This window comes from Ursus americanus, chromosome 7, assembly GCF_024610735.1.
Source record: "Ursus americanus isolate L20-20 chromosome 7, mUrsAme1.1.p, whole genome shotgun sequence".
Classification (NCBI taxonomy): Eukaryota; Metazoa; Chordata; class Mammalia; order Carnivora; family Ursidae; genus Ursus; species Ursus americanus.
In genome coordinates, this window is record NC_142133.1 from 31,600,403 (window position 1) to 31,623,975 (window position 23,573).

A 23,573-nucleotide genomic window follows, 5' to 3' on the forward strand; every position below is an offset into this window, starting at 1 on the left:
CCTTCCTCTTCCTGTATAATTGAAGATACCGAACGGGAGGCAGGAAACGGGTTTAAAGAAAAAAAAGGGAAGTGCTGTCATGCAACGAGCCGCAGCCCTTTCGCAGTTTTGGAGGGGGGGGGCAGTTGAGCAAGGCATCATTTACTTTTTGTTCTGCATGCTGGGAATTTGGCCTCGGTGCAGCCCCGCAGAGACAGTATGTTCTATTGATCTCGGGAGATCTAGGACCCTTTTAAGGCCCACGTGTTAATTGTGGACCTTGGGGGAAGTTAACCAATCTTGGTATCCCCCTCCCCAATTTTCTTCCTTAGATGCAAAACACAGATCATGTTAGTCTTTAAGATTCAAAAAGGCAAATGATTGTAAAAATCTGGCTAAAACACTGATTTAGAAATCATTTGAAAGTTGTTGCTTTCAACCCCCCCCCCCCCATTTAAAAAAACTTATTTGAAGTAGCACATTAGAAGACAGAAATGTTACTTATTTGGGATGAGTTCTATAGTGATCATTTCCCCCTACATTACAATGATTTCTAACCATTTTGGAATTGCAATATTTTGTGACTTTTCTCTTCTTTTTCCATAAATGTGACATGTGAATTAAAATAGGCTTCCAGTTATGGAGTGAATAAAACACACAGATGACAGGTACAGCATAGGAAATATAGTCAGTTATACTGAATAACATTATATGGTAGCTACACCCATGGTGAGCATAGCATAACATATAGTTGTCAAATCACTATGTGGTATGCCTGAAAAAAAAGATTTTACTTGAACTTTAAAATGTTTTGGAAACTGGATTGTTGAGGGGGAAAAAGGAGCTGATATATACTGCATAATACTGCCCTTACTGTGCTACAGACTTTTACAAGCAATAATTATACTAGTTTTATATGAACTAAGTTAAAAACACAAGAGTAGGAAGAGTTACCAAATAATGAGACATCCATACAAAATGATATACTTAAAAAAAAGATCCACCACTGTGGAAACATGTCTAAGATTTATTGTTAAGTTAAAGTTTTAGAATGATCCCATTTATGTGAGTGTTCTTTATTTTTATTAAATATGTTTATGTGTCCACGAACTTGTACACAAAAGTTTTAGGGGGAGAGGTATATTCATAGTGGTTACCTATGAGCCTGAGGGATAAGAGTGAGGGAAGATGGGAAAGACTTCATGACTCTTCTGAATTATTGGGAAGTGTTGTGTTTTGTTTTTTAACAAAACATGTGAGACTATCTTTAAATAAAATTAACTATAAAAAATTTATTACTTTTACAGCTAAAACTCAGTTAAGGGTGCTTAAAAAAAAAATAGTAGCCTGATTCTCCCTGTAGTCTCAAATTGACCTCTAAATAAATATAAAGCTTTAAAAATAGAATTTATGATATTTTTTAAAAAAATGCCTGATACTCACTTTAGAAATCAGAGCCAGTTATATTTCAATGGATTCCTCCTCTCAAAGGGTAACCAGCTTTGTATTTGTAGTGTATGAGTTTTTCAATATTCAGTGAGATAGGAATGTTAGCCATGAGTTCATTTTTGTTACTATTTCATTAGTTTACCTGAGCTAGAAGGCTGACACTATGTTACTGATTAGGCTTGTGGTTAATCCGTAATTTAAGAATCTTATACCTTAAGAGATCACTAAAGTAAAAATGTAGTTAATTTGAACAAAATGTATGTATTTGGTGTTACATTTCTAGTTACTTTAAAATTTTATCCAGATTTTCTGTAGACAAGATTGGCTTCAAATGAAGAAACAATTCTGATGTAGTATGTGCTAGGAATGCTGTGGTATTTCTGAAAATTTAGAGGATTCTAAATACAGAAATTCTCTATTTCTTCCTGTTTATACTTCATGGTCCTCTTGATTTTGTTTAGGTACCTGAAGCTATACTGAGTTATCTACAACTAAATATTACAGAAGGTGTTTGCAAATTTAATTTCTAAAAACTTCTGTAAATAGTTGTTACCCTAAAGCAACTGGCCTCTTACACATTTTAGGTTTTAGATTTATAGGCTGTTTGAGAAATTGATGATTTTTTTTTTTTAACCCCGCTGGCAGGCCCTAATTGGAATGCTCTAAGAGTGGGTGAGTCTTAGGATCACATGCCAGATGTTGGTCCTGCCTCTCTTCCTCACTAGCTCCCAACTAGAACAGGGTCTCTCTCATTAGGGTGGCCTAGAGGAGGAAAACTTACCTGATTCCAATAATTTATGCATTTCATCTTTATAACCATTCAAACCTAAACTAAAGCTTCCATCTAAATAGAGCCACTGAAAATGGCCAGACAGATGAAAATCTGGACATCTGCTTAGATTTAGGTGTCTTTCAAGAGTTGGGCCCGGGCCCCTGTTGTGTATTATTACCAAACTTGGGTGATTTCATCAGCATTAAGATAGTTCACCGGCAGGGAAGACTCCTGTGCTTACTGTGTGACTGGTGCAATTTTTAGGGTCTAATGATACAAAGTAGCTTATACTAGGGTAATTAGGCTTTCATTTATAATTCTCACATTTGTTGCTTATGGTGTGCTTTATCAGATTTGTGCTTGTTTATTTGTTGAATTTAGGAGTGCTTGAAGTAGGAACAAACCAAAAACAAATTTGGTTTCACTCTGCAAAATGCTTTGAAATAGTATAAATATTTTTGTGGCTTAAGATGAGAATAATCACTGGGCAATTAAATTAATGAATGTATCAGTACCATCAGATTAAATTAATAAAGGAAAATTACCATTATATAAACTCAAATGAGGCTTTAAAAATCCCAGTTCATTTTTTGAGGGAAGAAAGGTACTTTTAGAGCAAATGTCCTTGGATTTTTTTCTTCATTTTTGCTTGAAAGAACATTGTACTGTTCATGTTCTTACCATTTGATGACTCAGTGGCAAGTAAGGGAGCCAGTTCAAACCACAGTGCTATGAAGAGGAAACTATATATGGTAAAATCTATTTCTTAAACATAGCCTTCTTGCACACAATGAGAGAACTAAGTCGAAGTCTTAAAATGATTAGACTGGGGAGGTATTGCAAGGATTAAAATGATACCAAATGAGTAGTTAGAAAAGAATATTTTCTTTGCATTTTATCACATGAATTAGATTTTTTTAAAAAGTACTGACTTTTTGCAAGAAAGGAAATGCCAAATTGTGTCTTCATTTTATGTTATTAAAGATAGATTATTTTAATTAAATTCTTATTATAGCTGTTAATACTTTCACATTTGAAATAATGTGAAATAGTACAGCTATTGCCATTTTGACTGAGTATCCCTGTAGGAGTGCTGGTGCTGGGTTACTAAGGCAGCACCTGCTTCCAGTAAGCTACTGCTTAAGCTGAATAAGTCATTTCATTAATAAGTGATTGATATGTTTAATTTGGATTAAATGCCAACTTTCCTTATTTTGTAAAGCACAGGAGTAAGTGGGTTTACAATTGTTTTTATAGTTTCAGGGGGTCTCATATTTCAGGGAGGTCTTTTTACCTTAGTCACTTGGCAAATATTTCATCCCTTAAAATATGCTCAAACAAGAATTTTAAGATATAAACCTCCCATCTGAACATTTATAATCAGTAAACATTGACAAATGTGATTATTTATGTATTTGCCATGTTGTGTGTTTCTGAGTGTGTGTAGCTTGGAATGAGAGGGGAAGCATGTCAGCCTTCACAGTCTTCTCTCTGCACCAGGATTTGATTTATTTCCCATGCCAGCCTGGTCCTCCTACCTTCAATTTTTTTTTTTAAGATTTTATTTATTTATTTGACAGAGACAGCCAGCGAGAGAGGGAACACAAGCAGGGGGAGTGGGAGAGGAAGAAGCAGGCTCCTAGCGGAGGAGCCTGATGTGGGGCTGGATCCCAGAACTCTGGGATCACGCCCTGAGCCGAAGGCAGACGCTTAACGACTGTGCCACCCAGGCGCCCCTACCTTCAGTTTTTAATATGATTTCTCTCGTAACTCATTTGTTTACATTTAATATGCTGAAGATGGCCCTTACAAACTTGTTGATTCTTTTTTCAGTCATTCGTTCTGTAATTTTCTTTAAAAACGTCTATAACTATATAAGTGAGCATTTTCAGCCTGGAATAGACACTTTTGACCCACCCAGTGTCCTTATCTGTTCATTACTTTGAGGTAAACGTAAGAATTTAATACCTGCATAATATTTACTTTCTATATTTGGACTATAAGGTAAATTATTTCTAATGCTGATATTAGGCTGATGATCATGACAAATTTTATTCATATAGAAATGTGGGTATTGTTGGGGCGTGCGGGTGGCTCAGTTAGTTAAGCATCTGACTTTGGCTCAGGTCATGATCCCAGGGTCCTGGGACCCAGCCCCACATCGGGCTCCCTGCTTCTCCCTCTCCCTCCGCCTGCAGCAACCCCTGCTTGTACTCTCTCTCTGTCAAATTAATTAATTAATTAATTAAATAAAATAAAAAAAATCTTAAAAAAAAAAGATTATTCCTTATGCTATCATATCCTACTATTGCCTTGAAAGATAATCCAGTAAGAATTGTATCGTAGTTTTAGAAATGGGTAGCTATAATTGAAAAATACCCTAGCCTTGGTGGCTCAGAGGTTAACTGACCAGGACTAGGTTTTGTGGGTTTGGAAGAAAATGTATATGAATAGTATGTTTTATGTAGATTCTAATATGTAAATGTGAATTGAGAGGATAGGAATTCAGGTGGTATTTCAGACAGATTTTTCATAGCTTTAATCTGCATAAGTCATGACTTTAACATATTTAAAAAATTCTATTTATAAAAGACTTGAAATTCACTTGAAATTCTGGGTGGCAGAATGTTCTAGGCTATTTATAATTAAATGTGGTTCATCAACATTTTCAACAAGGTCGGTATAGAGATCTTTGATATATGAAAATTTTATATTTTGGGGTGTTAGTCAGAAGTCAGTAAGTTTAAGATTGTTGCTTAGTTTTACCACCGTCAAATAAAACAGTTTCTTGTACACAGTAGCTTTCTGTCAAGGGGTAGGTTAATAGTTTCTGTCAACCTTTTTGTATTTGCCATGTCATGTGTACAAAAATGCCTTTCATGCTGATTACTGTCATGTGTCACACTCAGATACTGTTTTTCTCCTTAATTCTTTTCAGAGATTGTATGGTGCCTGGAGCCATGAAACAATGTACTTTTTCTCAGTATGAAACATACTCTCTGTATTAAAATAATCATAGTATCATACTCCCAAATCAACAGCAAAACTTTTCATTTTTATTGATGAGTTATATAGTATGCACTTGCTATGTGCCAGACACTGTTCTAGGCACCTGGGATTCATCAGTAGACACAAAAATCCTTACATCATATAACTTACATGAATGAAGACTTGTTAAGGAAGAGGGTTGAGACTATGATTACATTTCCTGGTCTATAGCTCCCTCCTCCTACCCTGAAGTTTTTAATTGCGTTTTCGTTGCAATGTCTGCTCTTAAAAATGAGACTGAACAGACTGTATTATTGGTACAAGAATTAAAAACCCTTGGTTCTATTTTCAGTTTTACTGTAGTTGTTAAATCTCTTAGTGTATCAGTTTCTTACAGAGTATTATCAGAGTCAGTGTTAGGCCCTCACTGGAGAACTACACTATCTGAACATAAAATACTGGTTACCTAGTATTACTAAATACATTTATCTAAATATAAAAGTGTAAACAGTCAAAAGTGCCCCAAATGGTTTTTTCTAACATGATGCAAGTCCAGATGCCATTTTCTCCCCCATTTTGGTAAATGTTGCTTAAGTGAATTGCTAGAGATAAACGAAAGCCTGCTTTAGAATTGAAGCATTAGTTCTGTTCAGTTTCTAACATTTCTCTTTTTAAAGATTCTTAGCATTTGTTGAGTGAATGTTCCGTTTCTCCCTTGTGTGACTATTGCGTGCTGAGATCTCTTTGAGGTGTTGGGCTCCACCATGAACTGCTCCACTTAAGCTCCCTGCTTTCCTGAGACTTCCCTGTAGTGGGGAGACTTGCACACTAAATAAGCAGTTAACTGGTAAATAAACATGAACTCGGAAGTAGTCAATGCCATAAAGGAAATAAAAGGAGAATAGGATAGATTGGGTGACTACTTTGGATAATTTGAAGGCACCAAAAGTTTAAAATATTGTATAAATGCAAAGTAGTATTTTCCAGATGCTGTTTTTAAATGGACATGGTAAATACCTTGACACTAACCCACTTTTACTGTTCTTTTCCAGTTTGTGAAGTGTGGATATGCAGGCTCTAACTTTCCAGAACACATCTTCCCAGCTTTGGTTGGAAGACCTATTATCAGATCAACCACCAAAGTGGGAAACATTGAAATCAAGGTAATATTTTATTTATTGATAAATGAGGATCAAAACTTGTGGGGTGTTCTTTGAATTAAGTAGTTTTAAGGTATGATACCATGAAAAGCGAAGAGGCAGAATTTCTTATATTTTTAATTTATATCAGCACTTGAAGAAAGACTCAAAACTGAAATGCCATTACTCTCTGAATGGAGTAAAACTCTTAAGATTTTTGTAATGATGTGACTACTGTATTAGGGACTTAAAGACCATATTACATGTAATGTTTAGAAGAAATCAGCCTGATATTTTTATGTCTTTCAGTTCCATATATTTTTCTTTATACATTAGTGTCTATTTGGGACCTAAGACTTTTGCTTCCTTCTCATGGCCTGATCCTCCTACTTTTTAATATAACTAGTCAGGAAAACAGGATATAAATTTTATTGGTTCCTTTTTTCACTAATATATTAACTGATTTCCATAATGTACAGGAAGAAGCTGTGCAAATCTTGAGTTGGCCTTGCATTATTTATCTTACTGTAAGGAAAAAAGAGGAAGGTTGTACTTAACATGAGAGACTGGACATTAAGGATGATAGATTTTTCTCTGTATTAAAGGGATGGTAAATCAAGTGGGAATTACAATATTTTAAAAGAAAAAAATAGAACAATCAAAAGAACAGTGGTCACCAATTGACTTAAATTCTGCAGGTGGCCTAGGGATCAGATTATGAAAAATGCAGTCGAATTTAGGGGCCCTTTTACTGAATAATTTGGGAACAAGCTAGCATTGTGGGTCCTATCTGGTCAGTCTTTGGCAGAACTTCGGTTAGATTATGAGTCATTTGAAATACAAGTTAAGTGTACCTCTTTGGGACATTCGTTTGAGATATCTAGGAAGGTAGTAATAATTAGGAGAGATTTGCTACTTGGTAGCTCTCTGCTCTTGGTACTAGAGAATTGAGTTACACAGTGAGTACAAATGTCAACTTGAAACTGAGGTTCTGGGTTGAATTTTTAAAGACTTAAAGTAGTGAATGATTCTGGCCTCTGTTTTGTTATTTTACAATCAAATGGGACATTCAGTATGATAATGTTTTTTTTCAAGGTCTTTTGGGAAATTTAGGGGATACCTTATTCTCTTTTTGTGAATGCCTTTCATGCTGATTGAATTTAATCTTAAATGAACAACTTAAAATTTAGCCAGTACTAGTGATAAGGACAAACTTTTTTAGTGAAGTTGGAAGTCATACTTTTTATTCAGTATCAGGCTTTTAAAGAATGTCTTTTTAAATACACTTTATGGATAATAACATTTTTGAGGTGTACAGATACATCACGTGTAACCATTTTAATCTCTAACATGGCACAAATGATTACATATCTTTTCGTTCCCACTTTCTTGCTTTTTTAAGGCCAAGTGATAGAAATGAAACTAGTCTATATTCTAAGACATTTTTGCTAAGGAATTCCCCAGTAGCATTTCTTGTATGGTTTGTCATTCTGTGTTCTGTTGGCTCAGTTCTGTTCAATCTGCTCAATCTTTTAAGTCTCTCAAGTTAATTTGTTCTTCCAGTAGAAAATAGTAAAAGAAATCTGTGTCAAATTTAACTTGACTACTAGAGCTTAGAAAAAAACCACTCTAAACTCACCCTCTACCAACTCAGCTAGACCTTTTCTGTTGTTTATTTTCCTTAATTAAAGTTCTTAAATTCAGTAATGAATTAAAGAAACTTGACTTTTTGGAATTCCTGTGCCCAGTGGATTGACTTATACTTTTGTGTTTTGTTAGCTGAAATGTGGTGATAGACTAAGAACTGGAAATTTGAATTGTTTAATGAGTTAATTTTCATTCAGGAGTAATAACTGTCCATGTTAATTTGGCCCTAATTATTAACTCCATAAGATATAGTACTGCATCTGACCTCTACCTAATTTGTCTCTATTGCTTGTATGTTTAAAAATTTCAGTGAGGATTTTATTTAGGCCTTTTCTGACTCTTACTTCTACCTTCTCTCTCTTCACCTTTCTTGACCTGTTGAAGTAGAATAACAAAAAGATGGTAAGTGAGGTTACACACATGCTCTCTGTTTGTTTTCCACTTTTGCTTGATGGGACAGTAGTTGTTGTTTTGTGTCCCTGTAGTATTGGGGAGGGGGGTAATTCCATATTTTAATTTTAAGTACTTTGATTTTAACCTTTTTCATTGCTTCAATTTGGTAGCAACTAATGAATTCCTCTACTTTCCTGATTGCATACAATGGACCAAACCAGAACTAATTACTAACATAGTTTTGAATTGTTTTCCTTGTGTTTCTTATAGATGAATGTTATAATTAAAATGGAATGTGGTGTGCGTAATATTAGAAACCAAGTAGCTTTATTTAGAATATGTGTGATCCAGAGAATTGGGGTGAAGTCGTTACCTTTGGATAAATCTATTTTATTGATCAATGTTAAATTGAACATTACCTATCATAGTCTGTATGTATTTGCATCCAGTTGGGTAGCAAATGTGTAATAAACTGAGTAAAACTTTAATATGCCAATGCCTGTAGATAGTAAAAAGGGAAGAAAAGAGATTGACTTGTTTCCTATACCATTTTTATTGATGAGCAGATTTTTACATTATCCGAGGATAAATAAGAAAAATGTGAAAGTCTTACAAGACTTTTCCATAAACAACAGATCTTCCCCCTAAATAAATACCATTGTGTGGCCCCTTTTTCTTTTGAACTAGAAGCTGGGCACATCCAAACAATTCACTCTTCTTTATATTTTTCTGTGATAGTCCTTAAGTGCTTCATTAGTAGGTATTTTCAGGTTTGTGTGTTTTTGATATTATTTGTAAGCAGTTTTGACAAAGATCAGGCATTTCTATTTATATTTTAACTAGTAACAGTATCTTTGTGGGGTTTTCTTTTGGGTAAATGAAAACATTTAAATGTGGAAATTCCTATATTTATACTAAATAAAAGATCATGCATTAGTCTTAAAATCTTAAGGAGATTAAGTGTATACTTGTAGAGAACAGTGTAGGCTTTATTAACAAACTTTTTTTATGGAATTTCCTTCTTAGGGATTTAATTATGGTTTTAAAGTGTGTTCACTCTCTTTTCCAATTTGAGGTGACACTGTTCAGAGTAATTCTTGGCAAATATAATCTACACTGCCTGCTTTTCATAAAAGATAATGCCTTTGAAACAACATCTCAGACAGTTACTGTGATTTCTCATTCTTTCAGGTAACAGGTGGTAGTTTAGGCTTAAAGTCCAGGGATGAGGTGGGTGGTCAGAATCTAAGGTTCTCAGGTATGAGGACGAGTTACATAAAGCTCTTGGCATTTGTAGTTTTTGGAAGTTGAAATGTTCTAGGGGAGATTATATGTTTTATGATTTTTTAAATTAAAATTTTAGATACAGATAAATTTTTGAATTAGGTGCTTGAGCTACTTGAGAATATTTGCACTAATTTCATAGGTTAATACCTTTTTTCCATTTTAACTGTCCCTCTTCTTTGTTCAGAGGGATAAAATATTCAATGCCAGATGTTTATTTCAGTTTATCCTTTACAGTGTGTATGCTCTAGAAGTAGGATAGATGAGGCTTTTATTTTGAATTGGTATTGGGTCAGACATGTAAATCCCTGTTCTTGCATGGAAATAAAAGTAAATATTCTGATGAAATCAGATCAGACTAAATTTGATGAACTATAGATGTGAATGTATATTCATTATGTAAGCCATCTAATTATCTAATTTATTAACTTTGTACAACACATAGAATGATACATTCTAGAGGAAAGTAAGTAACAAAATTGTGTATTATATTTGTTAATGGTTAAAAGTAATGTGTGTTCTTGTAGGTGTAGATTCCCCCAACATTTTTTAAATGTTTAGAACGTATAGCAAAGTTGAACGAATTTTACAGTGAAACCTTTATACCCATCACGTAGATTCTGACATTAATATTTACTCTACGGACATATCTCATATTTATTTATTCATCCCCCCATTAGTCTATCTCTTTTTTGATGTATTTCAGAGTATCAATGTACTTCTCCTAAAGTAATTCAACATATGCATGTCATTGACTAGAATTCACAGATGCAGATTTTTAATTTTCCATTTTCCTATCAGGTGATTTTAAACAGTTAATATTTAAGAAATTTGAGTGTTTAAGTTATGGTATATTAACTTTATAAGAAATTAGTTGCAACAGAGAAGTTTTAGTGAACATTTCTAGCATCTGCTTTAACTTTGTTTTTCCTTTTTGTTGTTGCTCTCAGTGGATTTTCCAGAAATCTTTTTTTGAGCCCTCACCCTGGTTTACCTCTGATCTTTTTTTAAATTGTTATTTTTAAAAGTTCTAAACTCATGGATATTTAAGCCTTATTTTGAGACATTTTATGTTAATTTTAATGTTTCTTTTCATTTCCTCATGTTTTAAACTTATGGTATTGTAGCAAACAGCTATTTCTGATCGCTTTTTTAAGTTGAATTTATATGTAGAAATCAGGATTATTTAATAACTTGACTAGCTGATTTTTAAAAGAAGTTTAAATTCTGTGACATCATTAGCCTTTATTATACATACACAATTTGACTTTTCAAATGTGGGTCATTTTAAGTATGCCCTCCTTGGAGACAAGACTTGTGAGTACTCTGCTTCTTGTGCGCTAGCATAGCTTTCCAGTATTACACTTTAAGGTTGGAAATGTTGCTCATGAGCTGATTTTTAAAAATTGTTTCCCTGTGTCTTAATTTTTGGTATCTCTACAAATTTCCATTGATCAACTTAATTTCAATTCTGAGGCATGTACAGGTAGAAATTTGTGAAATTTGCAAGTTATGTGGTGCATATCTGCATTATTACAATATAATAAAGAATCATTTAATTTTTAACTTCTTTCATTTGCTTTGTAGTACATTAAAATGTATCATTTACACTTACCATTTCGATATTTAGTACAAAGAACTGTGCTGCATGCATTGAGCATTTTTCTACAAGTTTTTTTTCCCTGATGTGCTATTTCACATATCACAGGCCTTATTTTTTGAACATTTGAGCAAAAGAAACAGATGAAACCTCATACAAAACCCTCCAAAATATGAAAATGTGGGGTTTATTTGTGCTAATGCTCTTCTTTTGGAAACATATGTATTAAAGGTAAGGTCCATTTATTGACTTAAACCACGTTGTACGTAAAAATTTATTATCCATGATTAAACTTTCCAAGGCATTGTTCTTGACAGAAAAGATTTTTTAAACTTGTGGAATGAGGAACTTTATCTGAAAGTGCCAGAAAAATTAAAATTAAATTATTCCCAAGTTTTCCAAAGTATGGGAATGTAATTTTCTGAAGATATTTTATGCAAGAATTTGTTCTAAAGCCTTGATATTATAATTTTCTAGGATCTTATGGTCGGTGATGAGGCAAGTGAATTACGCTCAATGTTAGAAGTTAACTACCCTATGGAAAATGGCATAGTACGAAATTGGGATGACATGAAACACCTGTGGGATTATACATTTGGACCAGAGAAACTTAACATAGATACCAGAAACTGTAAAATCTTACTCACAGAACCTCCCATGAACCCAACCAAAAACAGAGAGAAGATTGTAGAGGTAAGTTTTTAAATGCGATGTGTATGAATGTGTTTCTGTGATGTGACGGTATAGCAAATGTTCTTTCTTTCATCGTTGTTGAGGATAAAGGGAATGAAAAGCATTGTTTCCCCCCAGATCCTATTTATTGAGCACCTAACTAGTCATTATTTCTAAGTAGGAAATATCAGTAAACAAAATCAAGTCCTGCTGCCAGGGAACTTATGTTCTGGCAGGTGACACCCACCCCTCCACCCTACCCCACCCCCACCACCCAAAAAGTGAGTTAATTGAATGGTTTGTTAGAAGATAATAGATGCTAAAGAAGGGGGAAAGAGCAGGTTAAGGGGGGTGGGGAGGTTACATTTTTCATAGGGTGTGAGTGTAGGCTTCCCAGAGAAGGTGATGTTTAAACAAAGCAGAAGGGAATCGGCCAGGCTATGTGGGGGAAAAGCATTCCAGACAAAGGAAGTAGCTAGCCAGTGTGAAAATCTTAAAATGGGAACAAGCCTGGTGTGCTACAGAGTCAGCAAGGAAGCCAGTATGGGAGAGCAGCAAGGGATGAGGTCAGAGAAATAACAGGGCCAGATCATCTCGGGCCTCGCAGGCCCTTAAAGAGCGTTACTCTACTCTGAGTGAAATGAAGCGCTGGCACACAGAAGGAGCGCGCTCCGGTTTCAGTGTCTGTGGCTGCTGTGTTGTGAGTAGACCATGAGGAGGCAAGGGTGGAAGAGAGGCCAGTTCGAAGACTTTCAGTTATTTAGGCAGAAGATAATGATGGTTAGGATTAGGGGTAATAGCAGCAGAAATAAAGAGAAGTGGCGAGACCGTGAATCTGTTTTGAAGGTAGGGCCAAAGCATTTTCTGATGCATTAAATATGGGTAATAGAGGGGAGAGTCAGGGATGACTCCAAAGGTTTGGGCTTGGGTACCTGAAGGGTGACATTACCATCAACTGAGATGGGAATAGACTGAGATCAGTAGAGCAGGATTTGAGGGGAATGGATCAGTTCAGTTTTGGACATGGTAGGCCCTCATTAGACCTCAGTCAAAAATGTCAGAGTGATAGAGGTATCTCCCACTTTTCGAAAGTTCATGTTATGCCACTTGACTTTTACCAAAGACCTATGTTAGTACCTGTTTTCACTAACTGAAAGAAGTCCGAAGAGGATTTCCACTTACATGAAAGAGGGGGAAAAGCGAAAATTGCATTCAGCATTTGTTTTGCAGAGAGCTGTTAGAGGCAGTGCGCACCCAGAGCAGCGAGAGTGGCCCCGCCAGACTCATACCCTGGAACTACACTCGGCATCAAGGGGCCGTAGCTTTGAACTGTGTGTCTATGAGCATCTGTGCTTTATCTCGTTTTACTTTGTGCATCCCTTAACAAGATGTGTCCTAAGGTATCAGAAAAGCCTAAGAGAGGTTATTTTTGGGAATTGGGAACACTCAGTTTTCCATATAAACTAATGGTAATTGCTTCTCTGATTTACGTTTCAGCTTTACCTAGGGTTTTATAGGAATGCTCTACTTTCGGATAGCCGGGAAACCTGTAAAAAGATCAAGTTCAGGAGAAAAGTCTAAGGCTGGAGATAGAAACTTGGGAGTCATCAGGATATAGATAATCGGTTCACCAAGGAAGTGGGAGCAGACGGTGGTGAGAAGGCTAAAGATGAGGGAGGTGGGAGTTACCAGGAGGAGACTGAAGGGCTCTGGGGGAAGCAGGTACGGAGAGCAAGCAGCCTGCATTCTTCATAGTTTAGATAAGTCACTTTTCAAGGTTGTCTTTCATTATATTTTGTTTTATATGAGATAGGAACTGTATGTCTTTGTCTTTTGTTATATTTGAGGTAAAAACTTAAAATAATTGTTTCTGTCTTAGTAGCTTTGCAGATATTACTTAATGTAAATATTCTGTTTTACTCTATGACCATATTTAGGTGTTGATGGAACTTTTGGAAGGATTTTAGAAGAGAGTGTTGCTAGACAATATTTTTAAACTCTGGATTAAAACTTAAGTTTTATATTAAGTGTTCTAAAAATTTAAGATCCTGGTTTTAGTTACAAAATCCATGTAATTCCTTATGGCTTATATCATTTCCCCCTCCTGAGCACCCCTAGAACTGTGAAAGATGGCCGTTATTATATTAGTTCATATTTCAGTTGCAATTTATTCTTTCTAAATGATTTATAACTACTAATACTTTGTGATAGATAAGTAGTCATTTGTAATTGGTATTTATTTTTAACAGTGCCTTGTAAAATCAGAGTAAGAGGTACTTTTGCATTAAACCAAAAGGTTCCTCCTACACATGGAAACCTCTTTAGGAAAGCAGCACAATGTCAGAATGAAAACCAAGTTTCCCCTCAGGTGAAAAGTCAGGGAGCTGACGTTATACCTGGATGCCTCTTCCACTAGCTAGCTGTTTGACTAGGACATTTTTTTTTTTTTAATCTGCTAGAGTGACAAGAATTGGTTTTACTGTGCTATAAAGTCTCACCTTCTTTTAATGCTCTTTTTTTCTTCTGGGTACAAATTTGGCTGTGACTGATAATCCAGAAAGTTGATTTAGGACTACAAATACTTTCTAATTATCTTACAAATAAAAACAAATTCTAATGGACTTTCAAGATGACAAATGCAAATACAGCTTCACTCTTCCGTTTTCTCCCCTGTGGAGGGGGAATAAAGGATGATGGAATAGAATACTGGTTAGAATAGCTAGTTGCTTAATGAATCATCGAGCCTTACATCGGAAACCGGGGATGTACTGTATGGTGACTAACATAATATAATAAAAAATCATTAAAAAAAAAAAAGGATATCTAGTTGCTTAATTGATGAGTACTGGCTAGATTAGAATATCTGGTTAGAGGATCTAGTTGCTTAATTGATGAATATGTGTTTCAGAGTAATAACATTTAAATTCTATGTAATTCTCATTGTGGTCAGTTATAAAATTTCTAGGTATCTAGATTTACAGAGTGGTAGTCAGCCCTGCCAATCAAGGAGTGCTCACTGTAGATGACAGAAGAAGTCCTACAGGATGTTCCCAGCCCACCTGGACTACAGAGAATGAGCATGGCTGTGACCTGAGAGGGCACAAGGAGATTCCTCCCTTTAGTGTAGCTCAGCTGAGAGTGGCACCGAAGCAAGGGCTCAAGCTGGAAGGGTGGGCTTAACAGCTAGGCAGTTTCTATATCTGCCAGCATTCAGGAATTACTGCATGTATTTTTGTCTTCCTGCCCTGTGTTTTACTACTCTCTTCTCTTCTCTTCTCTTCTCTTCTCTTCTCTTCTCTTCTCTTTTCTTTTTTTTAACTGTTGGAGGTAGAACTCCAGTCTTGGCCCAAGTTAGGGCGGCAGAGGGATGGGGGAGAGGGGTCAGCAGTTAAGCAATTTCTGTAGTTTGTTCTGGAATTAAAAGATACTTTCATTAGGGGACATCATTAAGAAAGGCTTGTTCAAATGCAGAAATCTTTCTTCCACTCTAATTAGCCATTAACTAAAACACTCAAAAATCTTTGCTTTGTTGCACTTAGGAAATACTCAAGGATTCAGTATGTATCCAAAAATCTGTTCCCCACATTAGAGCTCTGTGACAGCTGAGGAGAATGGAGGACCCTTTTAGGTCCCCTTTGATTCTATTTTGGCAACTAATCTACTCTGTGACCATCAGGAAAGCATAAAAATATTTACTATGTAACTTCTAAATACCAGCATTTCTTTCTTTCCTTTTGCATTTTCAGGTAATGTTTGAAACTTACCAGTTTTCTGGCGTGTATGTTGCTATCCAGGCAGTTCTGACTTTGTATGCTCAAGGTAGGTGAAACTTAACTTTTAGAATAATCAATTCAGCAGCCATTAAGTGCATTTTATGTCAGAGGAATTTGATTTTTCAATAAGTTGTAAATCCCAGAAAAGCACAGTATTTCTATATTTATTTAAATATCTTCAAATATTCAATATTTATTTAAATATCTTCAAATATTCAAATATCTTCATAATTTCTAAAATTTGTCAAATAAAATATCACATATGTTTTTTTTCCTTCATTAAGCAATGAAGGACTTAAGGTAAAAGAGAACTCAATTTTATAAAGAGTAGGAGGTTTCCTCTTTTAGGCTATTTTAAAGTAAAAGTTTCTTATGCAGTGAAGAATGAACATGAAATTTGTCCTTAGAATTGTCAGATTTGGGGCACCTGGGTGGCTCAGTCGGTTAAGCATCTGTCTTTGGTCATGATCCCAAGGTCCTGGGATTGAGTCCTGCATCGGGCTCCCTGCTCAGCGGGGAGTCCGCTTCTCCCTCTGCCTACCGCTCCCCCTGCTTGTGCTCTCTCTCTCTCGCTCACTCTCTCTCAAATAAATAAAATCTTGGAAAAAAAAAAAAAAGAATTGGCAGTTAAAAAACAAAACAAAACATAGAGATCCAAAAAAGTTAGTATAAAATCATGCTTGTTGTATACATAGGAGGGGAGAAGGTAGACATTTGGAAGTGCCTTCCTAACTTTTATGTTTTCTTGTGTTGCCATTAATAAGGGCCTCCCTTTCTATTGAAAATAAAAATTGGCCATGTGGGGAGAGTTCTTTATATTCTGATGTTCTTATTAAGAGAATTTATGGGGCTGTCAGATATGTGCCACACAGCCTGTTAGGCACTTGAAATATGAAGGGGCCCTCAAAGAACTTAGAGTCTAATAGGGAAAAAGATATAGAAACTGATAATTTTGACTCGGCATGGCAGAGAAGGTTTCTGAAGGAGGTGACACTTGAGCTAAGTCTTCAGCCTTAGTAGTTAGCTATGAGTATGACATAGTACTTAGAAAACTCACTTTAATACTGTGTGACCCATCTAATTCTAAACACAGATTAGTAAAAATCACCTTGTAAGAATACACATTGGCTCATTAAACTGTCTTCAGTACTACATACAGATACTTAGAAAATACTTGGGGGAATGAAATTGCCAAAGAAGCTTTTGTTCATTCACCAGGTAGAATGTACCTTGCACTGTTTAGTGCAGAGGATGTGGCGGTGAGTAAGCTGGACGTGGTCTTCTCCACCTTAAGGTGATTGCATTCTAGCTGTGAACAATTTTCCTTTGAAGAAGGAATTTAAAATCACTCGTTACTTTACAAGGAGTGTTTGCCTGCACCGATATAATTTTATTTCATTTTTAGAAAAATAAATTTTAGAAATTATTTTAGAAAATATTTTGGAAAAAATAGATACTAAAATTTTGAATCTAAGCTTTGAAACTAGTGATAATAGTTTCGTTTAGGTGGTGAGGATAGGCAGTTCTGTTGAAGTGAATTTTTGATTAAATCATATTTGAATAAAACTGACAATGGATTTTTCTAGCAGTATTCATACATTTATTTCCATCCAGTGGAAGATACCCTCTTTTAATTCCTGATATTTAGTCATTTGTTAACTGTTGAATCCTTGATTTTGAGAAATGATAGTCCAGTAATGATCAAAAGAACTGTGAGCCACAGTAACATTCTCCTTCTAAACAAGGTGGTTAGTGCTACCAGTTAAACAAAGGTAGGAGGAAGCATTCGGAGCCGTGGAAGGGTTGTGAATAAGAGAAGTGACGCGGTGAGTTAGGAAGCTATGTTTGACTGCATGCTACAAACAGGAGTTAGGGAATCTGGAGGTTAGAGTTGTCAGGAAAGGTGTAAATGAAAAGATATGAACTCTATTGAACCTTAAAGAATCCACAGGAATCGAAGTGAAAAGAATGGATACTCCAGTGACAAAATGGTACGGTGCTGGAAATGAGTCAAATGTGTACAGGGAAAGGCTAGTCTGTAACCTGGTGGGAGTGGGAGAAAATAAGCTGCAGTTGGATGGGAAGGTCTGTTTGGAAAATAAAATGTAAATCCCTGCTTTCATTGATATTACTGGGAGTGTTTTTGAATTAATGATGTGGATTCCTCTTTTTTTGCAATAAAGTGTTTCTTGTTGAAAGGAATACAGCATTAAAAGGCAGTAGATGATTTTTATGAAGCTTTTTATGAAGATTTATATACACCATCAATCAAGGAAAGACATATCAGCTTCAAAAGGAGGTAGATTGAATAAATGTATCAAAGATAAATCATTATGATTAAATATTAGTAGTGCATTCAAGTTTGTATTAAGAAAGGGAGAGAGCCTATTCAGGGATGTGAAAATGATTAACGGTTAAGAAAGTTCAGACATTGCATATTATATAAGGTTAAAAAAATTTTTTGGTTAAAACATTATTAGATTATTAACTATTAGAAAATTCGAGTTAGAAAAAGTTTTTCGTTTTTCCTGAATTAACCTTAGTGCAGAAGGCAACTTTTGCAGTCATTTGTACTTTAAATAGTATCTATGGGAAAGAAGCCAGCTTCTTTGCTGTTCTTTTATTATAACGTTTAACTGACATTGTCTTTCTGGTTTCTGGTGAATAATTGAAGTGATCCTTTGCTAGCCAAGATTAATTGTTCTCAAATTTCCAGCTATCTAGTATCAATAGGAATTTTTCCAAAACACAGTTTTGAATATATTGTATGACAAAAATAATAAGTACATTATTTCAACAGGTTCACTGTCAACTAGTATAGTATTTATCTCTCACAGTGGTTTTCCTAAAAGTTACCATTCATGCTTTAGAAAAATTCACTTCAGGGGCTCCTGGGTGGCTCAGTCGTTAAGCATCTGCCTTCGGCTCAGGGTGTGATCCCAGCGTTCTGGGATCGAGCCCCACATCAGGCTCCTCCACTGTGAGCCTGCTTCTTCCTCTCCCACTCCCCCTGCTTGTGTTCCCTCTCTCGCTGGCTGTCTCTATCTCTGTCGAATAAATAAATCTTTAAAAAAAAAAAAAAAAGGAAGAAAAAAAAGAAATTCACTTCAAGGGAATTTAGGGATCAAGATTAAATTGGAAAGAAAAATAAAGAATTGTACTAAGCCTTAAGAACATGTTGCGTTTTTTAGTCCTAGGTCTTAGAATCTGTTTCTTCTCATATCCTGGGATATAGCACACAGTTAGACTAAAAGTCTCACAAGAGACATGTGTGAGAACACTCACTTTAGTGTCTAGATGTTAGAAGTAAACTGCAAAGTAACAAATAATAAAGAAATACTGGCTTCTAGACTGTTCTGGTTGGTGAAGTTTCTAGTTTGGCTTCTGTACTAAGTTTTGAAATTTGCTGGCTCTGATTTTTCTGATTTGGCCTTTTATTTAAAACCTCATGGTTCTCACACAGGTTTATTGACTGGAGTAGTGGTGGACTCTGGAGATGGTGTAACTCACATTTGTCCAGTGTATGAAGGCTTTTCTCTCCCTCACCTTACCAGGAGACTGGATATTGCTGGAAGGGATATTACCAGATATCTTATCAAGGTAAGCAAAAGAAGGTATCATAGAAATTAGCTTTTGTAGTTTATATTTACTAACTTAACATATTTGAATATATCCTCTCAGGATCATAGCAGATCTTCTGTACCACTAGGGCAATGGCCCATTTACCCCATTATTCATGTCAAAATCCGGGTAAGATTTATGCACATGCTCTCTATAGAGTAATGAGAATAGAAAACGTCATTATAGAATTATGTTTGCTATTCCTGAGCACTTGGCAGTGAGAAGAGACCTTAAAACTTCTTGAATAATAGAGGCAGCCTTTTCTGCCATAAAACCTTTCTTTGCGGGGCGCCTGGGTGGCTCAGTCGATTAAGCATCTGCCTTGGGCTCTGGTCAAGATCTCAGGGTTCTGGGATCAAGCCCTCCGTTAGGCTCCCCCCTCAGCAGGAAGTCTGCTTCTTCCTCTGCCCCCACTCCCCACCCCCTACCCCCCTCAACTCGTGCATGCGTGCCCTCTCTCTCTCTCTCTGTCTCTCAAATAAATCTTTTAAAAAAACAAACAGGACCCAGTTGTACCAGACTTCAATATTTAGTAGTGTCCATGGAATATATCCAGTTTTAAGTGTTTACTATATATTAAGGTTTACTTCTGACTATCATTAGTTATAATTTTCTTTAAAATGTTGCTGGAGAAAGTATATAAGGCTGTTATTTAGAGGTCTTAGAATCTGTTTTAATGTTGAAAAAAAATGTGTAGTTAATCTATTCTCTCCAGGTCAGTGGCTCTCAACCAGGGGTGATGCTGCCCTCCTCCCCCCCGGGACATTCTGCAATGTCTGGAGACATGTTCTGGTTGTTGCAGCTGTGCAGGAATGCTACCAAACATCCTACAATGAACGGGGCAGCCCCCATGACAAAGAATTGTTAAGGCCCACAATATCATTGGTGCTACTGTTGAGAAACTATTCTAGGGTGATGTCTGTGCAGCAAAATGGGTTGTATAAGTCTATCTTGACATCGGCTTCCTTTCGTCTCATTTAGAGTAATAATGAGATCAAGCTAATGAGAACTATAATACTCTCATTCCAGGCCAAAATTCTCTCTGAGGAATGTCCGAGGGTTTTCTCACAAAGATTAGGGGATTAATTTTTAAGGTTTTTATGTAAAAAGTCCAGTTTGTTCATGATGCATATTATGGGGTTTTTTTTCCCTGTTAACTTGAATTCTCTTCATTTGAATTTTTTTCTGTTAACTTGAGTTCTCATCATTTATTTGACTGACAGTTGCTCTTGCCCATCTACTATGTGTCAGACATAATACTAGAAGTTAGGGATAAGGGGTGCCTGGGTGGCTCAGTCGTTAAGCATCTGCCTTCGGCTCAGGGCGTGATCCTGGAGTCCTGGGATCGAGCCCCACATCAGACTCCTCTGCTGGGAGCCTGCTTCTTCCTCTCCCACTTCCCCTGCCTGTGTTCCCTCTTTCACTGGCTGTCTCTCTCTCTCTCTGTCAAATAAATAAATAAATAAAATCTTTAAAAAAAAAAAAAGAAGAAGAAGTTAGGGATAAAACTTTGTAAGACCTGGGGATATTTCATGAATATGGCATTGACTGAGCAAATGGCAGATTGTAGGAGTCCAGTACTAAAATATTATTTATCAAAATATTTATTTTGATTATTTATCAAAACTGCCTAAACATTAGCGAACTAATTTTTTAAAACTAGCTTGGTTTTTTAAGCTTGTTTTGCCCATTTATTATTCATAAACTCTTAATTCGTTCACTCTCTATGAAACTGAAATATAAATCCATAATTATGCAAAGTACTATTCCCATATCTGAAATATCCAGTAAGACCTAAGGATCCACTGTCCATTTCGTTTGTTATCGACGTGAGCTATTTAGTGAACAATGATAGTTTGCCAGAGTTGAACTCATTCAGATTAATTGTGAATTTACTGCTGTTTTTTTGTACCAGCTGCTGCTTTTGCGAGGATATGCCTTCAACCATTCTGCTGACTTTGAAACAGTTCGCATGATTAAAGAAAAATTGTGCTATGTGGGGTATAATATTGAGCAAGAGCAGAAGCTGGCCTTAGAAACCACAGTATTAGTTGAATCTTACACAGTAAGTATTTCCAGTATTTAATATAACGTGGCTTTCAAGTGGAGCGCCATGATTATTGGTGTGTGCTTCAGTAGTTTTTCTTAGAATCAGTATTTTTGTTTTGAGTTGTTAGAGTTTGTGTATGTGTGACCTTTAATGTCTTTCTACAATAAGATTCTTTGATTTAGTTATTTTAGGACCCCACATAATGTGAAATAAGGCAAGAATCATAAATTGCTCTTCTACCTTAGGATATAATTAGATAAGAGATGTTATTTTGAGATTCTGATATCTGAAATAGCATTTTCAACATGTGTTTTACAGAATGTTATTTCCCTGAGATGTTATTAAGTAATTTCACAAAAATTAAAGTGGAGTTTACACCATCCAGTAAGTTTGGGAGTCAGTTTCACTTTACTTTCAGAACTTCTCAGAACCTTTGATGTGCTAATATGTATATGCCTGTGAGAATATGGTAAACTGCCTGTTTCTCAACCTCATTAGACTGCAGGTGTCCAGCATTTCATGAGACTCATGTTCTACGGAGCACACTTTGGCAGTGCTCCTCCTGTGGTATTCCTCCAATAATTCAATAGGTGGCAGTCTTTTCCTGACTTTGTATTTCCTTAATGAGACGTTCAAAACAAACGTTAACTTGAAAGTGTAACTAGTAAGGCTGAGAACCCAGTTATAGGTTACACCAGGAGAGTTGATTCTACTTGAATTTTTAACGTATTGTTATCTTAAGTCTGTTATATTCATCTGGGTATAAAGTACTTCCATATCTCATCTTTGATCTAGTCATTACTAAAATGAAATCAAGTAATAGGCAATAAAAGCAAGTATTCTTAAACCATTTGATTCATGTAAGCTCTACATATCACAAATATGTATGAAATAGTCATTTAAAAATTAACTGTTAATTTTTATAGATTATATTGTTTTATTTTTAAGCAGTACTGATCCAAATAGTCTCCGGATTTGCCCAGGGGATTCTTTTCTGAAGCTTTTTTCACAGTTCCTTCTAGATTTATAATTTTTCATCCACTTGACTTATTTGTAAGAAAATGGCATGAGACAAAAGATGAGGGAACTAAGAAACGTAAGAAATGTTTTATTTAATTCCTCCTCTCCTTTCTCAAAGAATTTGAGGTGGCTTACAAAAATATATATAGTTGACCCTTGGGGCGCTGACCCCCTATACAGTGTATAACTTTTGACTCCCTCAAAACTTAACTACTAATAGCCTCCCTTTATTGCCTTGCCAATAACATAAACAGTTAACTAACACATATTTTGTATGTTATATGTATTTTATACCATGTTCTTACAATAAAGTAGGGTAGGAAGAAAAGAAAATGTTACTAAGAAAATCATAAGAAAGAGAAAATACATTTACAGTACTCTACTGTATTTGTCAAAAAAAATCCATGTGTCAGTGGACCCGTGCAGTTCAAACCCACATTGTTACAGCGTCAGCTGCACAACAAATAAAAAACAGCAGGCTGATGAAACTGATGAGTAAATGAAGAGGGATAAGGGCTGACAAGGGATAGGATAAGATTTGGCGCAAAAAAAAAAAAAGAGAATCCTACAGTCTTAACAGATAGGGTCTAGAGGTGGGTAGCTTCTAGGCCGGGTGGCCCCATGCTGACCAGCAGCCAGAGTATGGAAAGAAAACCACACCATCAGAGAGGCTAAGTATGAGCTACAGAGGTTTTGCCAATAACTGTACTGTGTAAAGTTTTTCCAGATATCTTGGGTGATTTCATGTGGTTTCTAAACTCACCTGATGGGTTTTTATTTTTTTAAGGGTAAATGTTTGAATCAGCATCCTTGGGGTTTTTTTTGTTTTTTGGGTGTTTTTTGTTTTTAACTTGATACAATTTATTAAAAGACAGTTGTGGAGGTTTTGAAGGATGTGATTGCTTTGCATGGATCTGTAAACATGGAGAAAATGTTTTTTAAAAAAAACTTGCTTTGTGGTACTTTGTGATACTGGAAAGTCATTTTTAGAATCCAAATACAATTACAGTAATCATATTGTTACAAATATACTGTTAGAAATGTTAATGTAAAACTAATTCTGGTATCTCCTATGGAAATGGGTCAAATGCCAGCATACATAGTCATGCTTATAATTTAGGTCAATCCAATGAGTTGTGAGGTGGTTTTAAGAAAGGGAGGGGCGCCTGGGTGGCTCAGTCGGTTA

The 23,573-nt window shown here is 35.7% G+C and overlaps 1 protein-coding gene across 2 annotated transcripts in view; it reads left to right on the forward strand.

Annotated features, from left to right (window-relative positions):
• The window catches only part of ACTR2 (actin related protein 2), a 34,156-nt gene that overhangs the window by 574 nt on the left and 10,009 nt on the right, over positions 1-23,573 (forward strand). Inside the window, exons 2-7 of one of the 2 annotated variants that reach the window (XM_087863464.1) lie at positions 6,241-6,351; positions 8,362-8,376; positions 11,729-11,944; positions 15,670-15,742; positions 19,160-19,296; positions 21,233-21,382. In XM_087863464.1, the coding sequence (XP_087719590.1) occupies positions 6,241-6,351; positions 8,362-8,376; positions 11,729-11,944; positions 15,670-15,742; positions 19,160-19,296; positions 21,233-21,382 (702 nt within the window). The remainder of the gene's footprint in view (positions 1-6,240; positions 6,352-8,361; positions 8,377-11,728; positions 11,945-15,669; positions 15,743-19,159; positions 19,297-21,232; positions 21,383-23,573) is intronic. The other variant, XM_045788121.2, reaches the window with a different exon arrangement.